Below are 20,919 nucleotides of genomic sequence, written 5' to 3'. Positions count from 1 at the left end.
AAAGATAATTTACAAAATGCTGGCGTAACTCACGAGCGTCAGGCAACATCTCTGGAGAAAAGAAATTGGTGACGTAGGGTCTGGGGGTCGAAATAGGGTCTGAAGAAGGGTCTTGACCTGAAACGTCACCTATTTTTCTCCAGATAAGCTGCCTGACCTGCTGAGTTACTCCAGCATTTGGTGCCCATCTTCCATATACAGTTCTTGCAATATCCCTTTTGATATATCCCTGCTGCTAAACATTTCTAAACTTTTTATGTTGATGGGATTTATTCGTTTTTAATTTACAACTTAGTTAAACATAGAAAATAGGTGCAGGGGGAGGCCATTATTGCCCTTCGAGCCAGCTGATCATCCACAATCAGTAACCCGTGTCTGCCTTCTTTCCATATCCCTTGATGCCGCAATCAAGGTTGTTTTGCTATCCATATGTTTTCAGAATTTAAGGAGTTTTGGAGATTCCAACCACTATTATCTCTCCAACCATCCTATTAGGAACACAAGAGCGCAGGTCTGGAGGATTTGTCAATCTTTAAGGATGCCTTTGACTTTTTCACTCCCTAGTGAGAAAAGTTTCTCATTTTCTTTTGCCTCTCGGTTATCTGCTGTATTGAGTAGGTTTAACTTGATCGTAGTTTTGCTCAGATTAGCAAACTTCCCCCTGGTGAAGAGTTCATGATTCTGCTGCTCCAGCAAAGGTCCTCCACGGCGCCTGCGCTAGCTTTGCCCTTTGTCCCGGACGCGGAAGGGTTGCTGTGGGAGGGCAGAGATGCTGAAGATGGCGGAGGACGGGGAGATGCTGTGATGAAGGGTGGCTCCAGTGGGGAAAAGGACATGAAAGAGGTGAGGGTTTCCGGGTCGGAGCAGCACTCGGCACGGGCAAGCAGCGAGCCGCCGTTGAACTGCGGTCGTGGACCTTGGCGGCCGGGAGACACAACCAGGCGAGAGGAGACTGACTGCGACCGTGGGTCCGTGCCCAGGATAACCGCCAGGAGGTCGCTGGGTCCTCCCGCCCGCCGCCCGCTTGGAGGTTGCAGGGTCTGAGCTCACGGTGACCTGTGAAAAGAACAATCTGATGGCAACGGCTGTTAGAGACATAGAGTGATACAGCACGGAAATAGGTTCTTCGGCCCAACTCGTCCATTCCGATCCAGCTGTTCCATCTAATTGAGTCTAACAATGTCAAAACAGCCACTCTTCGGCCCAACTTGCGCACACCAGCCAACATGATCCATCTACAGCATCCAAGAGTCTTTTAAATGCTGTTATTGTACCTGCCTCACCTACTCCCTCTGGCAGCTCGTTCCATACACCTACCACCCTCTGAGTGAAAAAAGTTGACCCTCTGGTTCCTATTAAATCTACCCCTCACACCTTTAACCTCAAAAAGACACAAAATACTGGAGTAACTCAGTGGGTCAGGAAGCATCCCTGGTTCAGTCTGAAGGGTCTCGGCTCGAAACGTCACCCATTCCTTCTCTCTAGAGATGCTGCCTGTCCCGCTGATTTACTCCAGCATTTTGTGTCTAGCATCCCTGGTGAACATGGATAGGTGACGTTTCGGGTATGGATGCCTTTTCAGACAGGTCCCAACCCAAAACATCACTTATCTATGTTCTCCAGGAGTGCTGCCATGGAGTTATCTCAGCATTTTGTATCTTTTTTTGTAAACTAGCATCTGAAGTGCATTATTTTTATACTTTAAAACTATATCCATTGGTTTGTTGATTCCCCCTATCTGGGGTAAAAGAATGAGTGCATTCACCCTATCCTTCACATGATTTTATATACCTGATCATCCCTCAGCCACCTGTGCTCCAAGGAATGCAGTCCTAGCCTGCCCAGCCTCTCCCCATAGTTCACAAGTTATAAGAGTAGAATTAGGCCATTCGGCCCATCGAGTCCACTCCGCCAGTCAATCATGGCTGATCTCTGCCTCCTAATCCCATTTTCCTGCCTTCTCCCCATAACCCTTGACACCTGTTCTAATGAAGAATTTGTCTATCTCTGCCTTAAAAGTATCCACTGACTTGGCCTCCACAGGCCTCTGTGGCACTGTGTTACATAGATTAACTATCCTTTGACTAAAGAAGTTTCTCCTCACCTCCTTGAAAAAAAGAGTGCCCTTTAATTCTGAATATAGCTCAGCCCCTCAATCCTGGCAACATCCTCATAAATTTCATCTGTGCTCTTTCAAGCATAATGACATCCTCCCTATAGCAGGGTGACCAAAACTGAACACACTTTTCCAAATATAGCCTCACCAACATTTTGTACAACTGTAACATAATTTCCCAACCTCTGTATTCAACTCGGACTGATGAAGCCCATTGTATCAGAAGTCTTTACTACCCTATCAACCCATGGTGCCACTTTTGGGGAACTATGTACTTGTTCACTTAGATAACTGCTCTACAACATTCCCCAGGGATTGTTGTAGAGCAGAGCACAACACACCATTCGCTGTGAATGTCCTGCCCTGGTTTGAATTCCCAAAATGCAACATCTTGTACTTACCTGCATTAAACCCTATGAGCCATTCCTCAGCACACATGCACAACTGATCAAAAATTTGCTGTAATTTTTGATAACCAGTTGGTAGTTGTTCAGGGAATGATAATGCCAAAACATTGCGTCACGGCTCAAATTCAAAATTTGACTGATATCTGGCACCACAATTACTGAATGACTGGGCAATCCAGCAGGTTCTTTGGGTGCATCATTGTTTTTATTTTAAAGCAAATTTGGGGAAGTATCAGCAAAGAGGAGTGGAAATAACTGGGTGAGGTTCCATGAAAACCACTTTGAGTAAGGATAGGATGTTTTCAAAAGAATGGCGGCATAGTGGCGCAGCTGGTGGAGCTGCTGCTTCACTGTTTGATTCTGACCTTAGGTGCTATCTGTGACCGCATGGGTTTCCTCCCACTTCCCAGACACATGCGGGTTTGTAGGTTAATTGGCCTCTGTAAATTGCCCCTAGTGTGTAAGGAGTGTGTAGAACCAGTGCCTGAATGAGTGATCGATGGACAGCTTGGATTTGTTGGGCCGAAGGGCTTGTTTCCATACTGTATCTCTGAACTAAACTAATCATGTTTGGCAAAAAAAACTGAGAGAACCTGAAACTTACATTTTTGGAAGTGCAAATTAAATGTTATCAGAATTCTGGTTTAATTTAGAGATATAGAGATTTAGGGATTTCGCCCCCTGAGTACACACCGGCCAGCGATCTCTGTACATCAGTGCTATCCTACACATTAGAGACAATTTACAATTTTAATCGAAGCCAATTAACCTACAAACCTGAACATCATTGGAATGTGGGAGGAAACCAGAGCACCCGGGCAAAACCCAAGCGGTTACAGGGAGAACGGACAAACTCCAGAGAGACAGCACCCATAGTCAGGATCAAACCTGGGTGTCTGGCGCTGTAAGGCAACAACTCTACTGCTGTGCCATTAAGCGGCCCATAAATGTGATGTGTTTGGTGTGTCTGGTGATGTGTTGGCATCGTAACTTCATTCTTATTGATCACGTGAATCATCTGTACTCTTTTCATAACTTGAATGTCCTTCCTATAATATTCCTGCAATTGCGCATCATGTGCCAACTGCAAAGAAAAATCGAATTCAGGTCGTGAATGTGTACCTTTTGTGTATGGTTAGATGTGGAGAGGAGACATTTGGTATCAAGAAGAAAATAGTCGTCATGTGGAGTTGAAATTGAGACTACATAATATAGTAGTATTGCTGTTAATCTGGTCAGGGCATTAAACTAATACTTCACTTTGTTTGCAAACAATCTAGGGCATCTCATATCAAGGAATGATAATCTCTGCCTACTTGACCAAGGCACCAAGTTCTACTTTTATTGATTTATTCGTATCTTCTGAGAGCAATGGTGAAGTACTACTTGTGTCTGAATGACCTGAAGAATTCATGGGACCAAGTATTTGCTGCTTTCTGGCAGCGCTATCCAAACCCATACAGGTGAATTCAACTTTTCAAAAGATCTGCAGGTGCTGGGAATCTGAAATAATAACAGGAAATGCTGGAAACACTGAGCAAGGCAGGCAGCATCTGTGGAAAGAGAAACAGTTAACTGTTTCGAAGAAAAGAAAGAGGAAATAAATTGGTTTAAAAATGCAGAGGATGACGAAGGGATGGGTAGGACAAAGGGAATACCTACTGGGGTGAGGCTAGAGTTGTCATGGGGATGAACAATAGACTAACCAGTTCACCCAGTTGATAAATAATGAAAACAGTTAGAGTGAGAGTGGGCAGGCACCTGGAAACTTGGGGTTGTCGTTGAGGACTGAAGGCAGGCACTCAGCTGAATGGTCACCCAATCTACATTGGGATTTTCCAATGGAAGGGAGATCACACTGTAAACACCAGTTTCTAGAATTTGTTTATTCATTTGAATTATGAGAATCAACTAGCACTAGGTTAGAATACTTGCCACACACTTTGCATCTTTGGAACCTTAGGCATGAATCTAATGTGGCTATGCTATTGTAACGTCTGATAACTTTTATACTCCAGGATCTGAATTAATCCAATTGGCAAGCCCTTTGGGGTGACTTGTATGAGAAAACAAAAATATATATCATGGAGATGGTGTTTTTTCAGATTTCTTATTTTCTGTTTGTGAAAGGCAGTGTTACTATTCACTTAATTCTCTATGCATAAAGGATTCCATCCTACAACATAATTTTCACGTAACGATGATGTTATGTGAATACTTGCACAGTAATGCCACATGCAAAAGTGAATTAATTACATATGAATTATTACTACAATCATTTGGGCAGATGCTACATATTTTTTGCATCTTTGGAATTCTACAGTTAAAAATGTAAATGAATGACCAGTTAATTTTTTCCTATTTTTTACTCGGAGGGCGACTGGTATGCCTGTTTCATATTGTATGGCGTGGACTCTATTTTATGGCGGAAATGTTGCCCAATGCTGTAGGTTTAAAATAAAATTATAACTGGTATTCTTGCATTTTAAGTTTGAATATTTTCTAGATGAAAGCATTCTGATTGACAAACTAAAACTGAAGTCAAAGAATTTAATATTTCAGTATTTCTACACCCCCCAGCAAACATGTACTTACAGAGGATATCATCCACCGTGAAGTAACACCTGACAGGGTGATTTCCCGACGACTACTCACGAAAACAAGCATAGTCCTTTGGTGGGCAAAGAGATTATTTCCCATTAATGTTGCCCAATCAGCCTTCGTTCTAGAAGATTCAGTAGTTGATTTAAAACACAAGACTCTGACTACATTTACCTGGAACATCAATCATTCACGGCTTATGGTATGTCATGGCATCTGATTTTTATGTTTTTAGATTTATCCTCTTCCTATGGCTTTCCTGAGCAAATGCTTCTCAATGGCATGTGTGACAATAGACATTTTACATACCCTCTTGCATTTTGGTTCCAGCATCAGTAGGTGGAAACAGTGCAATTCCAAGATTAGAAAAAAAATCATTCCCTTATTTAAGACCCCTCCTGAAGTGCCAGGAGCTTGTGTGAGAAGTGTCTGCCTCAGGCTTTGAAAGCTCTGTACTTTGTGGCACGCCAAGTTACAGTGATATCTAGTTACAGTTATCTGCACTTTACATGCTTTCCAAGTAGCTGGGCCAATTCTTGAACTGTTTGCGTGCTACTGTATGTTTCTTTTTTTTTTTCCTTAGTACCTAATCAGATGTACAGCACTTTGGTCAACGTGGGTTGTTTTTAAATGTGCTATACAAATAAAATTGACTTGACTTGACTTGACTTGATTAATGAGCACATTTGCTCTTGTGGTAATTGTAAGTGTGGGAAGAGATTACCAGGCAGACATTGATTCCCGGGAGTCTCAAAGTGGACGAGGAGTATTTAGGTTAGTATTGGGAATCTCTCCGTGCATTGAGAGTAAACAGAGGCCCTGCCAAAGCAGTGGATGGAATGGACCACCTCCAATCTCCAACGATGACTCACCTGCCTGCCTTGTCGTCCACCACCTGCCCCATCCATGATACGATCTGCATTTCTCATGTTAACCTCATTTGAACCCACAAAACTAAAATGGAAGTCATCCTCAATCCTGATGGACTGCCTGAGAAGATATAACTTTAATGATGCAAATTATGCTTTAGAATGGAGGGAGGTTTGAATAATGTGGAGGAGCGCAGGGATTTTGGAGGTTGATATTCATGTGGAAAAAAGTGGAAGCTATCCTCAAAATATACATGAAAAATAAGGGAAACTGTCTCTGGTAATTGAAGGATTTCGAATGACAGCATTGACGTAAGTTTAAATTTAAAAATATTTTGGACAAAAGGTTACGGTGGACTGCACATTTGATTTACTGAACCATAGCTGATTCAGCAATTGGTTAACAAGGTGACTGAAGAAAGATGGATGTACGAGTAAAGAAAGAGGCAGCAATCCTGGGATTATGATAACATGCATTTGGATGGTAGGCAGTGATAGACATCAACATTTAATAGAGTCTGGAAAAGATTATTTGAAATGTCAAATCTTTTATTCAAAAGAAGACAAAATTTCTTTTGGATCTTTGGCCGTGTTCTATACCACCATTGAAGACAATATTCTTGTCAACGATGTTGAATCCAGTGCAATTTAGATTTAATGAAGTGCAGTACAAGTGGAAAAGGGTCAAGTGAAAAATTATGGAATTGTTAAGGCCTTTGCCATTAATGCCTCTGTTTTTGGTTTTAATCAGGTTGTACAGGAGTGTTGTGTATATAGATTACATCCTGAGAATATGAACTGGACTCAAATTAAACGTGAAGCCTGGATTTCTTCAAACTTTTATGGCTTCTCACTAACTATTCAGGTCAGTGTGTATATTTCAGTTTCCGTTTCATCTTGAGAGTCATTATCGTGTGTTATCCTTTTAAATGCATTACAACCATAAGTGAAGTGTGAGGTAATTTGAGATCAGTGTTATAAGACCCGTGTTTTGTACATATAGTTTGCTGGTTTAAGACTCCAACATATTTGACCATCCTTGTGTAATTTTTCATTTGGCAGTCAAATGAATTGAATACTTTTGGCCATTTGACTTGTCTGCAGTAACTGTGGAATATTTATGTTGGTGTAAAGTAACAAAGGTTGATGGATAAACCATGCCCCTTGCATAAAATGCTTTGGTTTAGTTTTGCTTTGTTATTATTGTCGTGTGTGTAAAAGCTGCGGTGAAAAACTTAGTTTTTTGTGCTATACAGGCAAATCACCATACATGAGTGTATCAAGGTAGTGTAAAAGAGAAAACAAATCAGAATGCAGAAGAGCGTGTTATAGTTACAGAGAAAGTGCACTTAACAGCAAGGAAAGAGCTGTTCTTGAATCCGGTGGTAATGAGTTTCAAGCTTTTCTATCTTCTTCTTGATGGAAGAGATCATAAGAGAGAATGACAGGGGTGTGAGTGGTCCTTAATGTTGGTCACTTTCCTGAGGCAGCATGAAGTGCAGATGGAGTCGATGGGAGGAGGCTGAATTGTGTGATATACTGGGCTGCGTACACAACTCTGCAATTTCTTGCAGTCTCAGGTAGAGCAGGTGCCATAGCAAGGTATGCTGCATCTGGGAAGGATGCTTGCTAAGCTGCATCTGTAGAAATTGGTAGGCGTTGGAGTTGTGCTGAATAGTTTGCTTTGCTTGGGTGAAGTATCCATCAAGTGATAGATTATGTACTAACATGCTGTCCTATATGCTAGAGTGTAATTGTGCTTCATCTCTATTATTTCTTTCAGGAATGCGGCCTTGCCAGTTTTAAGAACAGCATAACTAAAACTATGAAAGGTTTTGAATACATTCTGGCATGAATGCACGGTATGTCTGTAAATGATATGCATCCATCGCTTCCTGGCATCATAAGCATTGCTGAGCCAATGTAATGCCAATCTCAAATTATTTAATAATCATACCAATGGAACAGGATAGATCACATTTATGGATACCTAACAAGCAGTAACGGAACGTATGGAAACAGGATTGGAAATGGAAATGACATCTATTTGGACTAGGTTAAATAATGTTAAAGAACTATTACACTTCCACATGCTAGACAATTTTTAAATGAAGATACCATTCATTTTAACAAGATCAGGGCTATTGCCAATGAAACAGAAGCAGGTATGAAAAAGGGTCTCAACCTGAAACATCATTTATCCATGTACTCCAAAGATGCTGCCGGACCTGCTGAGTTACTCCAGCACTTTGTGTCCCATTGTATATTAACCAACATCTGCAGTTCCTTGTTTCAACAAAAGCAGGCCATTTGGCCTTGAGCCTCATGTGTTAGTCAACAAGAACTTCTATGTCAGTGTGATTTATTTTTGCCCTATCATCTCATCCCTTGATTTCTTCAATATCCAAAATTTTATTGATCTCTGTTTTGAATGAGACTGTGGACTGCAAATGAAAGAGTTTAAGTATTTACAAAAGAAACAGGTCACAAAATGGTTGCCGGCTTCTTCTTGCACATTGTAAAGCCTTCTGAGGTAGAGAATCTCAAAGATTCACTGTCCAGAGTAAAGAAATTGCTCATTTCAATGCTAATTGGTTTCCATCCTATTTTGAAATCATGACCCCCTCCTAATTCTAGATGCCTCAGCCAAGGGAGGCATCTTCCTATCTCTACCCTGTTCGGCCCTAAAGAACAGAGCTCTAGCGTATTCATTCTCTCCTTGTAATGGACAGCTATCCAAGGAATCAATGTAGTGAGGCTTTGCTGCACTCATAGAATCGTACAGCGTGGAAACGGACCCTTCGGCCCAACTCGTCCATGCAGAACAAGGTGCCCTATCTAAGCTGGTTCCATTTGCCAACTAAACCCATGTACCTGTCCAAATGTATTTTAAATATTGTCAAAATGCCTCAACTACATCATTTGGCAGCTTGTTTCATATACCCACCACCCTCTGTGTGAAAACATTGCCCCTAATAAATCCTTCCCCTCTCACCTTAAACTGATAAGGACATTCACAGACTTGTCACAAAGCCACTCCTGTGTTGTTTTGGCTGTGTGCTTAGGGACGTTGTCCTGTTGGAAGGTGAACCTCCACCCTAGTCTGAGGTCCAGAACGCTCTGGAGCAGGTTTTCATCAAGGATCTCGTTGTACTTTGCTCCATTCATCTTTCCCTCGATCCTAACTAGCCTCCCAGTTCCTGCTGCTTAAAAACATCCCCACAGCATGATGCTGCCACCATCATGCTTCACCGTAGGTATGGTATTGCCCAGGTGATGAGCGGTGCCTGGTTTCATCCAGATGTGACGTTTGGCATTCAGACCAAAGAGTTCGATCTTGGTTTCATCAGACCAGAGAATCTTGTTTCTCATGGTCTGAAAGTCCTTTAGGTGCCTTTTGGCAAACTCCAAGTGGGCTGTCATGTGCCTTTTACTGAGGAGTGGCTTCCGTCTGACCACTCTACCATAAAGGCCTGATTGGTAGAGTGCTGCAGATATAGTTGTACTTCTGGAAGGTTCTCCCATCTTCGCAGAGGAATTCTGGAGCTCTCAGTGACCAACGGGTTCTTGGTCACCTCCCTGACGAAGGCCCTTCTCCCCTGATTGCTCAGTTTGGCCAGGAGGCCAGGTCCATGAATCCTGGTGGTTCCAAAGTTCTTCCATTTAAGAATGACAGAGGCCACTATGCTCTTCGGGACCTGCAATGCTGCAGAAATTGTTTTATACCCTTCCCCAGATCTGTGTCTCGACACAATCCTGTCTCGGAGGCCTATGGACAATTCCTTCGTCTTCATGGCTTGGTTTTTGCTCTGACATATCATATCATATACATACAGCCGGAAACAGGCCTTTTCGGCCCTCCAAGTCCGTGCCGCCCAGTGATCCCCGCACATTAACACTATCCTACATCAACTAGGGACAATTTTTACATTTACCCAGCCAATTAACCTACATACCTGTACGTCTTTGGAGTGTGGGAGGAAACCGAAGATCTCGGAGTAAACCCACGCAGGTCACCGGGAGAACGTACAAACTCCTTACAGTGCAGCACCCGTAGTCAGGATCGAACCTGAGTCTCCGGCGCTGCATTCGCTGTAAAGCAGCAACTCTACCGCTGCGCTACCGTGCCCTGTCAACTGTGGGACTTTATATAGACAGGTGTGTGCTTTTCCCAATCATGTCCAATTAATTTAATTTACCACTGGTGGATTCCAATCAAGTTGTAGAAACATCTCAAGGATAATCAATGGAAACAGGATGAACCTAAGCTCAATTTTGGGTGTTATATCAAAGGGTCTGAATACTTATGTAAATGTGATATTTCAGTTATTTCTTTTTAATAACTTTGCAAAAATCTCTAAACACCTGTTTTCGCTTCTTCATTCTGGGGTATTGTGTGTAGATTGATGATTAAAAAAAAAATTGAATCCATTTTAAAATAAGGCTGTAACCTAACAAAATGTGGAAAAGGTGAAGGTCTGAATACTTTCTGAATGCACTGTAGGTCACCTAAGTGATCTATCCCTGAAGAGCTCCCAATTATCCAAAAATCGGAATCTCTGCCCCCTGCACCAACTTCTCAGCCACACATTCACATGTCCTTTCTTCCTACCTTCAATAGCGCATAGCATCTGGAAATTACTACACTTGAGGTCCTGCTTTTTACCTTTTGCTTAACTTAACTCCCTATATGCACTACAGGATTTCATCCTGTTTCCTACTTTTGCTAATGTTAACAAGGATGCCTGGCTGCACACCTTCCCCCTTGAGACTGTTCTGCAGCCCTCATAGACATCCTGGACCCTCCTGCAGTCCTGTTTGCCCTCTGAGTCCTCTACCCCCCTCCCTCCCCTCTCCCTTCCTCCCCCCCTCACCCTCCCCATTCCCCTCACCTCCCCCCTCACCCTCCCCACTCCTCCCCCTCCCCCCACTCACTTCATCCCCCTCAACCCCCCTTATCCCCCCCTTCCCCCCTCCCTCCCCTCCCCCCAGACGCCACCTGACAGAGGTTGCGTAGCAACCCGCCTCCCGGCCCGGGCGGCCGCCATTAGTGGAGCGGGGGAGGGGGAGAGTCCTGACCCGTCTCGCCCCGGTGTGGGGGTTCAGTCCAGCGCCTTTCCCACGGATGGCCCTCGGGTCGATGCCGCTGGACTCTCTCCCCCCCCCGCCTCCCGGCCCGGACGGCTGCTGGACACTGGGTGGTGTCGGGAAGGCGCTGAGCCGGCCAGGGAGAGGAGGGGGAACGGGGGAGCCGAGGGCAGGCACAGGCCTCGGCCTCACCGCCACTGCTGCCGCCTTTCCCCTTGGCCCACCTTAGGCTCGCCGTTAGCCGGTCACGTCCAGGCCGATGCCAAGGCTGCTTCCCCCGGCACCACGCCTGGCTCTCCCGCCGCTTCCGAGCTGGCAAACCCGTCCCCAAGAGTCAGGTCCTGCCCGTCCTGAGAACAACGGGCCCCAACTGCACAGGCGCGGACACGTTTGTTCTGCGCACGTGCGGATGCGGCTGTCATCTTCCCTAAGTACCAGATCAACGGGGCCCCAACTGTGCATGCATGGTTTTTTGAAATGTGAGTAACTTTAAAAATATAACACTGATTTCAATGAAACTTCTTCCATAGGACCACGGGACGACGGGTGAGTAAGGTGGGCCTAAACTTGTCGCGCTATCGTGTACCGTTTTGGCTGTAGTTCAGGAACAAACAAATGAGAGTTTTAGTATATAGATATTGGTGACATCCAGATTTAGCATTGGAAAACAAAGTCTTGAGTTTTAAATCCAATTTGGAAAATCATTTAATGCAGTTAAATTCCAATAACCTAGCAAGGTTTATTCCCAAATAAACCCAGAGGTTATTCTTATTAATATGCCAATATACTTTTAATTCAGAATCTTTAGATGCTACACAATATTGTAATGATTTTTACATTAAGTCAGAAGGATGTGTCGAAATTGGACCCCATGAGATGGAAGGAAATGAATCCCCAGTGGATTGAAAGGGAATGCCTGCTATTCAGATGCTTAACTGTTGGTATTTCTGAAATGTCAGATAATGAATTATTGGAGTTTTACAGTATTTGGTAAAATCAGATTAGAATGTATTAGAGCGCAGAATAGTATCGCAGTGGTTATCCTGACTCTGGAAATGCCTCATTTAACGGTATTTATCTTTTCCATTCCTTTCCATCTCTTCCCTTCCCCACCCCTTCAGGTGAAACACCAATGAAGACATTGAGAGAGACTGCGAAAGAAGCAACCAAGAAGGCTAAGGAAACTGCGCTGGCAGCTACAGAGAAAGCAAAGAATCTCGCCAGCAAAGCAGGACCACAGAAAAAAAAGCAATATGTTTAAGACTTTGTTTTTTTACCCTCTATTGTGTGTGAAAACACATAGCTCAATCAGTGCAGTTTGGCATATAGAGCAGACACAACCATCAATGTAATTTCACGGAGATATTTGCAGAAATTTAGTCCATCGGTCCAACAGATTTAGTAGAATGAATCCTAAGGAAGGCATTATACTACCAATTTAAAATATTTATCATGCAATCTAAAAAAAATCCAATTAAGTAATTTTAAATCAGCAGCATTTCAAATTAAAGATAGTTCAAGATATTTTGAAGTATTCTAAATTAAGGCACTTTGTCTGGTCCTTGGACAAGCTTTCCAAACATGATTTGTAGAATTTTGTTTTCAAAGCTGGTGGGAATTGGGTGTAAAGGAAAGGGAAGAATAAGAAATATTGTTTTGGAGAATGGTTGTGAGATAAAGAGGCAAAAAATATTGTGATGCAAAACAATGAAATGCAAATCATGTTCTTTAAGTACCTGTTTCTGTTTGGTGAATCTTATGCAAAACCGATGGATGATCTTTAGATCATTTTAACTGAATTTATGAAAAGTTAGCGACTCAGGAATGAAAATGCGATCAGATCTGCCTCAATGACCTGCCCTACCAAGAAACTAGCTAATCTGTTCCTCAGGGCGACAAAAGATTTGCACTTGCATTTCAGCTTGTCACCAAGGTTACTACCTTTGCTGTGATCCATTAGACATAAAGCGTGGCAGCACAGAAGTGGACCCTTTGGCCCACCTTGTCCAATGCTAACCAAATTGCCTTCTGGACTGGTCCCATTTGTTAGCATTTGGACCATATCCCTCTAAACCCTCCCTATTCGTATATCTGTCCATTGTGGTCAGCTTTGTGACAGAGGAAACACTAGATTCATTGTGGTTATGGGAGCAAGGTGAGAGTCTATAATACTCAATCACAGAAACGTCAGGAAATAATAATCTAGAAGTACCCTCAGTTTGTTTTGGGACCAGTTACTTATTTCCATTTAATTCTAACCCTTTTTGGTTTCCCTCTTTGTTTCCACATAAATATTTATTTCCTTGGACGAGATGATAGGTGGTATGAACTCAACATCAATATCTTCTAACTTCAGTGCTTTATCAGAGAGAAAAAACTTTAAAATGTGTTCAAGGCACATCAGATTGCTGTGCCCAGCAACTCAGGAGTAAAAATCAACAGGAATTGTGGCATTTACTCATTAAAAATACATCATTCTCATTTTGTCTCGTGAGTACTATTATAGGTTTACTCTATGTTTCTGATATTAATGGTGCTTTATTGTCACATGTACTTGGGTAGTGATTTTTTTGTTGTATACAGTTCAATAGCAATCTTACTATACATTAGACACAACCATAGTTAAGTACAAGAGTGTAAGATAGTAGATACACTGAGGCAGTGTATAAGAGTTGCCAAATTTTGAGAGATTTAAATGCACATTGTCCAGTTGGCCACACTGGATTAGAGTTTCAGACGGACAGGATGTAACATTACTATATGTTCTGCTCACTATGGGGAGAGGGGGAAGTTATTTGCAAATTTCCTGAGGCCTGTTTTGTTTTCATCTCCTTTTGAAATATCCCAACAATTCTACGCTGGAAGTCTCATCCCAAAGCTATGTTTACTGTTTTTATATTGTTTTGTTAGCCATCAATGTGATCAGCAACTGCGAGGTTTTAAAACTTGATAAATACTGTACTGTACTGTCAACCACATTTGCTAAATGAAACAGTGTGTGTAAATTCTGTGAAAATGTTTATATTGTTAAAAATAGATACTGTTGTAAAAAACTGTAATAAAGCCAACTTGGCCAGAACTCCATTACACTTGCTTAAGTTTACCTGCTGCTTTTATTTAATCAACTTCTGACATGTCACAGAAATGGTTGCCTGTTTTCTGGATTTTCATTTTAATTTGAGTAGATCCTAGAGATATTTTTTTGTTTCCTGCTTAACATAAGCACGCGATACATGTGCAGCAACTAATTAGGATAGCTACCAGATTGTTGGCCTTCACTGTAGGATTATTTTGCAAGACCAGAAGCTCTTCTTCAATTTTCTATTTGTGAGGAAGTGCATTTGAATCCTTGTTTTGACATGGCTGTTGACACCACACGGATTGTCAGAGCCAGGAGGTGCAATGTCCTGTTTGGCATGTCACCATGTTCCGTTTAGAGGCATTTCAAGACATTTGAATGCCAGCCAGGATACCAAAATCCTGGGCTCCTTGAACGTTGGAGGGAGATTATTTACAGGTAGATGAAAACATCTGTGATCCCCTTAGATGAAAAAATGAAAGCCTCTACAGACCCCCATCTGACAGTCAACAGTTGCTTTTTGTTAATTGGATGAAATTAGGGCAGAAAAGTTGGAACAGCTAATGGCTTTCTTGATTCATTGGTACAAGTTGTAAGATTTGAGAAGTTTTCCCTCATTTGGAAAGCAACACCAAACAAAAGAGCTGCAGTTTGGACATTTTAAACGAGAGACTGGGGCTGATAGCGGAGAAAGGCTGCGGTCAGATTAACAAAGGATGTCACAATCCGTGGGTCCTAAAATGGCCGCAGGACCTCGTGAGCAGCCACAAAAAGTAAAAACCTTACAACCCAGTCTCTAGGTTTCTGCAAAGCCACGGCCAGAACAAAGGATGGGTATTGGCCATGCAGAAACCTACGAAACCAGGTCAGAGTCCAGACACTGGGGCGCTGACATCAGCATACTCACAATGCCCCAAGCCGACCTAAACAGTTCATCTCGGTGAGGGGGCACCATAGCCCATAGAAAACTACCTGGTAGGTGATGGGAAACCAGTTAACACCCATCACCTCACAACGAAATACCAATTAACACCGTCTGGCCATCCCCGGTATCCCCGAACATAAGGCAGATCAGAAGAAAACTCATACATATCTTTTTGAACAAAGAGATTCCAAGATCTGGCGGGAGATAGGACGGGTCAGAAATAGTATAACTGGCCACTACTTTTGGGTGAAAAAGTTAAGTCAACTGAAGTCAAGAAGAGAGTCAGAAGGAAGTCAAACGAATGCAGGAGGAAGAAACGACAGGCAAGAAGAACGGATGCAAGAGAGAGGAACAGGCACGCAATTCGAGAAGAAATACTGCAAAACGAACAGCCAGTAACCCCAGTAATAGCCCCATGGTGAGCATGTACTCCAAATCCTACATATCCTGGACATAGTTTAGTGTAGAGGGGAGGGTGGTTTGAATAAACGTGGGTGTGTAAAAGAGTGTGTGTTGGTCAATTTTGCGATGTGTCGTACGTTCCCCATCTTACAGTCGTGTATATGTCTTATAGAACTGTGTGTGTTTTATGATTCATAGTTATAAGTATTCGTGTGATTCGGTATGTGTTTTATAGACATGTATTATAGAACTGTATAAGTATTCATGGACAATAGTCCCAAGTGCTGAATAAAAGCCTTTTCATTTAAACCCTGGTTTTCAAATCTGGTCTGGTTGAATTTTTCTGCACAATAAGAGCTCCTGCATCTAAGTCCAGTGTCTAGAACCGTAAGGGGTGAGTGGGTCGAACCACTCACGGGGAACCAGTGTGCACGGCCTGGTCAAGGGATCAGAGCAAGGCACGGGGACCTTAGGTCGGGCGAAAGCTCGGCGCAGAAACCCCTTACACAAGTACTTTGTTTCTATTGTTCTCCAAAGATCCAAAAATATTTTTTGAGAAGAAAATGCCTGAGATGTGCAGATGTAGTGCTATGTAATTCCATTTCCAAAGAGAAAAAACAAAATGACATACAACCTTTTTCATAATATTTTACAATGGCATTTCTTCTGACTGCGCTGACGAGAATCAGGGGACAAGGTTTCAAATCAGGGGAAGTATCTTTGGTACTCTCAATCTACAAGGCATGTGCAAGGTTCAACTGCTGAGTATATTAAGACACATTTATGTTTAGACATTAAGAGACGTAGCGTAGAGCAGGAGAATGGTGCTGATGTAAAAGATCAGCCATGACCATCATGAATGGTGAAGTGTACAGGACTCAATTACTACCTGTATTTCATATGTTCCTGCTCAATCAGCATGTGCAGAGGAGAGGGCGAGCATGCTGGATGGCTGAGAATGGAAAGCTTCATCTTGGGAGCAGATGTCAGTGGGTTTGTTAATTGATAGTCTGTCCCTGTGATGGTGACAGAGAGTTCAAGAAAGGGGAAAAGTGTCAGAGACAGGCAGAGTGAACTTGAGAATAGGGTGAAAGTCTGATAAAGTTAATGAATCAACGAGTTCTGCAGGGGTGCAGACGTTGATGCAGTGGAGAAAGAGATGAGGGATTGTGCCTGTATACACTGAAACAAGGACTGTACGACGCAACAAACAATAAAGCAGCCATAGCTTGGGCCCATGTGAGTGCCCCTGGCTATACCTTTAACTTGGAGAAAGTGAGAGGTGTCAAAAGAGAAGTGGCCAGGTCTTTTAAACACCACAATTATATTTGCCTCCACCACCACCACCCTTGGCAGTCAGTTCCAGGCATCCATCACTCTGTAAAACAAAAACTTCCTTCCCACATTTCCTTTAAACTTCGCTCCTCTGACCTCAGAGCTATGCGGTCGAGTCTTTGACATATCCACCCCGGGATAAAGGTTCTATCTACCCTATTTATGAGCCTCATACTTTTCTATTCTCCTCCCACCCACTTTCTCTCCCAACAAGTGCCGTCTGATCTGTTGTGTTTTCAATATCGGCAGTTCTTGTTTGCTCTTCAATTAGTACGTTGTGATTTGTGTCATAAATGACTTTGTCCTAATTTCAAGATTGCCAATAGGTTCTTGAAATACTAGTGAGAAACTGGTTTCTTGATGTCCAACTGGCACAACGCTACAACTTGTACTGCTGCCAACTCCGCTTCATTCATCTGGCATTCAATCTGATGCTCATTGGGTGGAGTTTGCACATTCTTCCTATGATATTGTGGGTTATCTCTGGTTTCCTCCCACATCCCAACGATATACAGTTGGCAGCTTAAATGGCAACTGAAATTGCCCTTAATGGGGAGAGGGGGGATGTAATTGATCAAAATGCAGGAAGAATAGTAAATGGAAAATTAATAGGAAATTCAATGCTACTGCTCCATGAGCTGACATTCAATCATTATTGATCGAATTAAAAGATACAGCATTGAAACAGGCCCGCCGTGGTCGATGGACTCACTCTCCGAGAATCCGCTCGGAAGGCCTGGCTCACCCAGACATGATGGAGTTAGACAGAGGTTCAGTAAGCAGACTGGCTGTGAGAGGGAGTACACGACCTCGATGGTGGAGTGGTCTGCTGGAGGCCCTGCAACAGTCTGGTGCTCAGCTGGACCGGGCGCCACTCCAAGAGGCCGAGTGTATGGACCAGATGTGACTTGCAGCGGTGGTGCGGCAGCGGAGGACCCCGTGGCTCTGCTTGGCCCAGCTCCAAGTGCTTAAGTGTAGTGATACTTGTACTGAACTGCATACAAAAATGAACCTCAGTGCATGTGACAAATAAAGTACCACTGAACTTCTACTTCTTGATTCCCCTAACCTGGGCAAAAAGACACCCTGTGCATTGGCCCTATCTATGGCCCTCATGATTTTATACACCTCGATAAGATCACCACTCAGCCTCTAGTGCTCCAAGGAAGAAAGTATAGTCTGCCCAACCTCTGCCTATAGCTCAGGCCCACAAGTACTGTTAAATTGATGTGCAAACCATGAATGGAGTATTATCATAAACAATAAAACAGGTAAATTATCTGTGTAAATATGAATTCTAAGATATAGTGCGTTCCTTGCAGTGGAGTATCACAGTAAAGTCAGCTGTGCCACCAGCAGGATAGTGGAAGTAGATATACATCTTGCACTAAACTTGTGCATCTTTTCAACAGAGACCTTAACACCAGGAAAACAAATATCTTGTTTCACATCAAACCCAGACAGCAAATTAAACAGCAGGAAATCATGTCAACTGGGAATAGGAAGGGGGAAATAATGGAAGCCCTGGGAAGGTTCTTGTAGTGTTTCTGTGGTAATCTAGTGTAATGTTCACAACCATTTACAAGATTAAGAAATTTGGGCTAACATCAATTTCTTCATGCCAAAGCCATCCACATCTCCCCTTCACCAACTCCCATACCTCTTCCACCATCCATTCTCCCCTCTCTGTTTTGGAGTAATTTTACACGTTAACTCTGTCCCTCTGATCCCTATACCACACTCCCGTAACGGACTGAATTTAGTGCTGGCAATAACAGTATGGTTGGCAGCACAGTTGTTGCAAGATACAAATCAGCCTCCAATTTTCAGTACATGTTGGTCCCAGTGAATGCAGGAATCCACACGGTGCAGTTGGATTTAGTCTGCTCCTGCACAAGCTGGGCTGTAGCAATATTTTGCTGAGAGCTCAGTATAGGGCACAAAGCTGCCAACGCCTAGTTACTCACTAAATCATTCTTGGAAACATATAATGCTTCTCTGCTTGGAAATAAGAGAACTTTTAAAGTCAAACAGCTGCAATTGCTGCCTCAAAACTTGATAATTTACTATAAGTACAATTCCTCTAGGAATTTCATATTGGAGTTTTTTTGTTTAAAAAGTCATTTAAAAATAAAATATTTTGTCAAAATCTATTTTGCTTTCTGTACACGTTTTAAATTTATATTTCTTGGATTAAATTTGTATTCCTTAATGGGAGTTCTTCAATCCAGTTGGTTGTTGTTGTTGTCCAGACACTCTGTAGAGGGCCCTGAAATGGATCAGATGGTCAAAAAAATCACTCAAAACTCTAGGCAGTGCCAGGGCTGTGGGAGGCAAGTTCCATTCCCTCCATGCTCACCACAACAGCAGGAGCCAGATTATGGAAAAGGCATTAAAAACAATTGTTTAAATTAAAGAAAAAAGTGCGAATAATTCTTCTTATAAACCTGTACCTGCCCTCATTTAGCCACTAACCTCATCGGCATGTACACAGGCACACCCTTTTAAATGTACACATTCAATTGGCTTAACCATCAAGTTTTACACCATATGGTTTTGATTTTGCCATTTAACGATAATGGTACTGCTTTTCATCACATGTACAAGATAGTGAAAAAATGTAGTTTGTATCCAATCCAGTCAAGTAATTCTATACACGAGTACAATCAAGCTCTACACAAAGTAAAGAGAAAAATACCAAAGTATTATAGCTGCAGAGAAAGTGCAGATAACAAGTGCTAGGGCCATGACGAGTTAGGTTGGGAGATTGGGACTATGCCGCAAGCTTTTGAGAGACTGTGCTGCATTTTGATAACAGCGGGAAAGCAGCTGTTCCTGAAAGTGGAAGAAAGGTCTGTACCTGGTATATGCTTTCAAGTTTTTATATCTTCTGCTCAACCGGAGATGGGAGAAGAGGGAATGACCCCATGTGGAAATGATCCCTGATGATGTTTTTCTCCCCCGAGGCGCCATGAACTGCAGATGGAGTCAATGGTGCAGTGGAGGGGAAGGCTGGTTGTGTGATGGACTAGGCTGCATCCACAACTTCAGATGGACATGGACAAAGCAAGTTATGATGCATTTTAATATGCTTTCTACTGTGCATCTGCAGAAGTTGACAGGTGTCTTCAATGACATACCAAACCTTCTTAGTCTTTTGAGGAACTGGAGGCATCGGTGTGTTTGCTTGGCCATAGCTTGGCCTGTGGTTGGTCAGGGTCTAATTGTTGGTGAAATTTAGGTCTAGGAACTAGAAACTCTCAACTAATGCCATTTCAGCACTGTTAACTCTGACTGGGGCATATACTCCATCTCTTTTTCTGAAGTCAGTAACCAGCTCCTTGGTCTCTTCACTTTATGATTGCTTTTTTGCATATTTTTCATTAGTTTTTTCAATATCTCTCCAATATTGCCATCTATATCTCTTGCTTCCCTGTCCCCGACTCTCAATCCGAATAAGGTCACCTATTCCTTTTCTCCAGAGATGCTGTCTGACCTGCTGTGTTACTCCAGGTTTTAGTGTCTACCATCGGTTTAAACCAGCATCTGCAGTTTCTTCCTACATCGAACCTTAAAATCTTGCTCCAATGTTTGCACTTCATATCAGTCGAGGATGGAATGAATAAAGTCAAGGGGCTAACTTGTGCAGAGGTTAAGGCGGACAAAGCACTAAGATGCCATGCAGCTGGTTTTATAAAATGGTCATGTTTGAAACATCCACAATCCAAGGTGATGAGTAAACTGAAAATATCATGGCAAAAGTTGAAAGTTAAAGTCTTGTGACCACTTGCTTTATTTGAAAGATGGAAAAACTATTTATTTCATATAAAACAACAAAACCATGAAAGAAAATACTATTAGCATGAGGCAAAATGCTGAGTTAAAACAATTTATTTTGCTTGAGATTATGAATTTATTTTATTATAATGATGTTACTTAGAGCAACAGAGCGTTCACCTTTTTTAGGCAAGTCATTTATTGTAGGTTAGATCCTTAAACTACTGGCTGCCTTGAATTAGGAGCTCAAATAATACTTAAATGGAGAAGGAATTTCACTAAACCCATGTAACATCAGGCCCCTAGGTATATGTATGGCA

At 42.5% G+C, this 20,919-nt stretch overlaps 1 protein-coding gene across 1 annotated transcript; it reads left to right on the top strand.

Moving 5' to 3' along the window:
* Positions 1–764: 764 nt before the first annotated feature.
* Positions 765–14,153, top strand: LOC144599871 (PRELI domain-containing protein 1, mitochondrial-like). The gene is given in 6 exon segments (XM_078411139.1): positions 765–843; positions 3,804–3,986; positions 5,104–5,326; positions 6,745–6,858; positions 7,777–7,855; positions 12,203–14,153. Coding segments are annotated over 5 exon segments (648 nt in total). The 5' UTR covers positions 765–843; positions 3,804–3,894; the 3' UTR covers positions 12,343–14,153.
* Positions 14,154–20,919: the final 6,766 nt, after the last annotated feature.

This window comes from Rhinoraja longicauda, chromosome 14, assembly GCF_053455715.1.
Source record: "Rhinoraja longicauda isolate Sanriku21f chromosome 14, sRhiLon1.1, whole genome shotgun sequence".
Classification (NCBI taxonomy): domain Eukaryota; kingdom Metazoa; phylum Chordata; class Chondrichthyes; order Rajiformes; family Arhynchobatidae; genus Rhinoraja; species Rhinoraja longicauda.
Note: the sequence above shows the minus strand (reverse complement) of the source record. Positions and strands in the feature narration are given on the sequence as shown.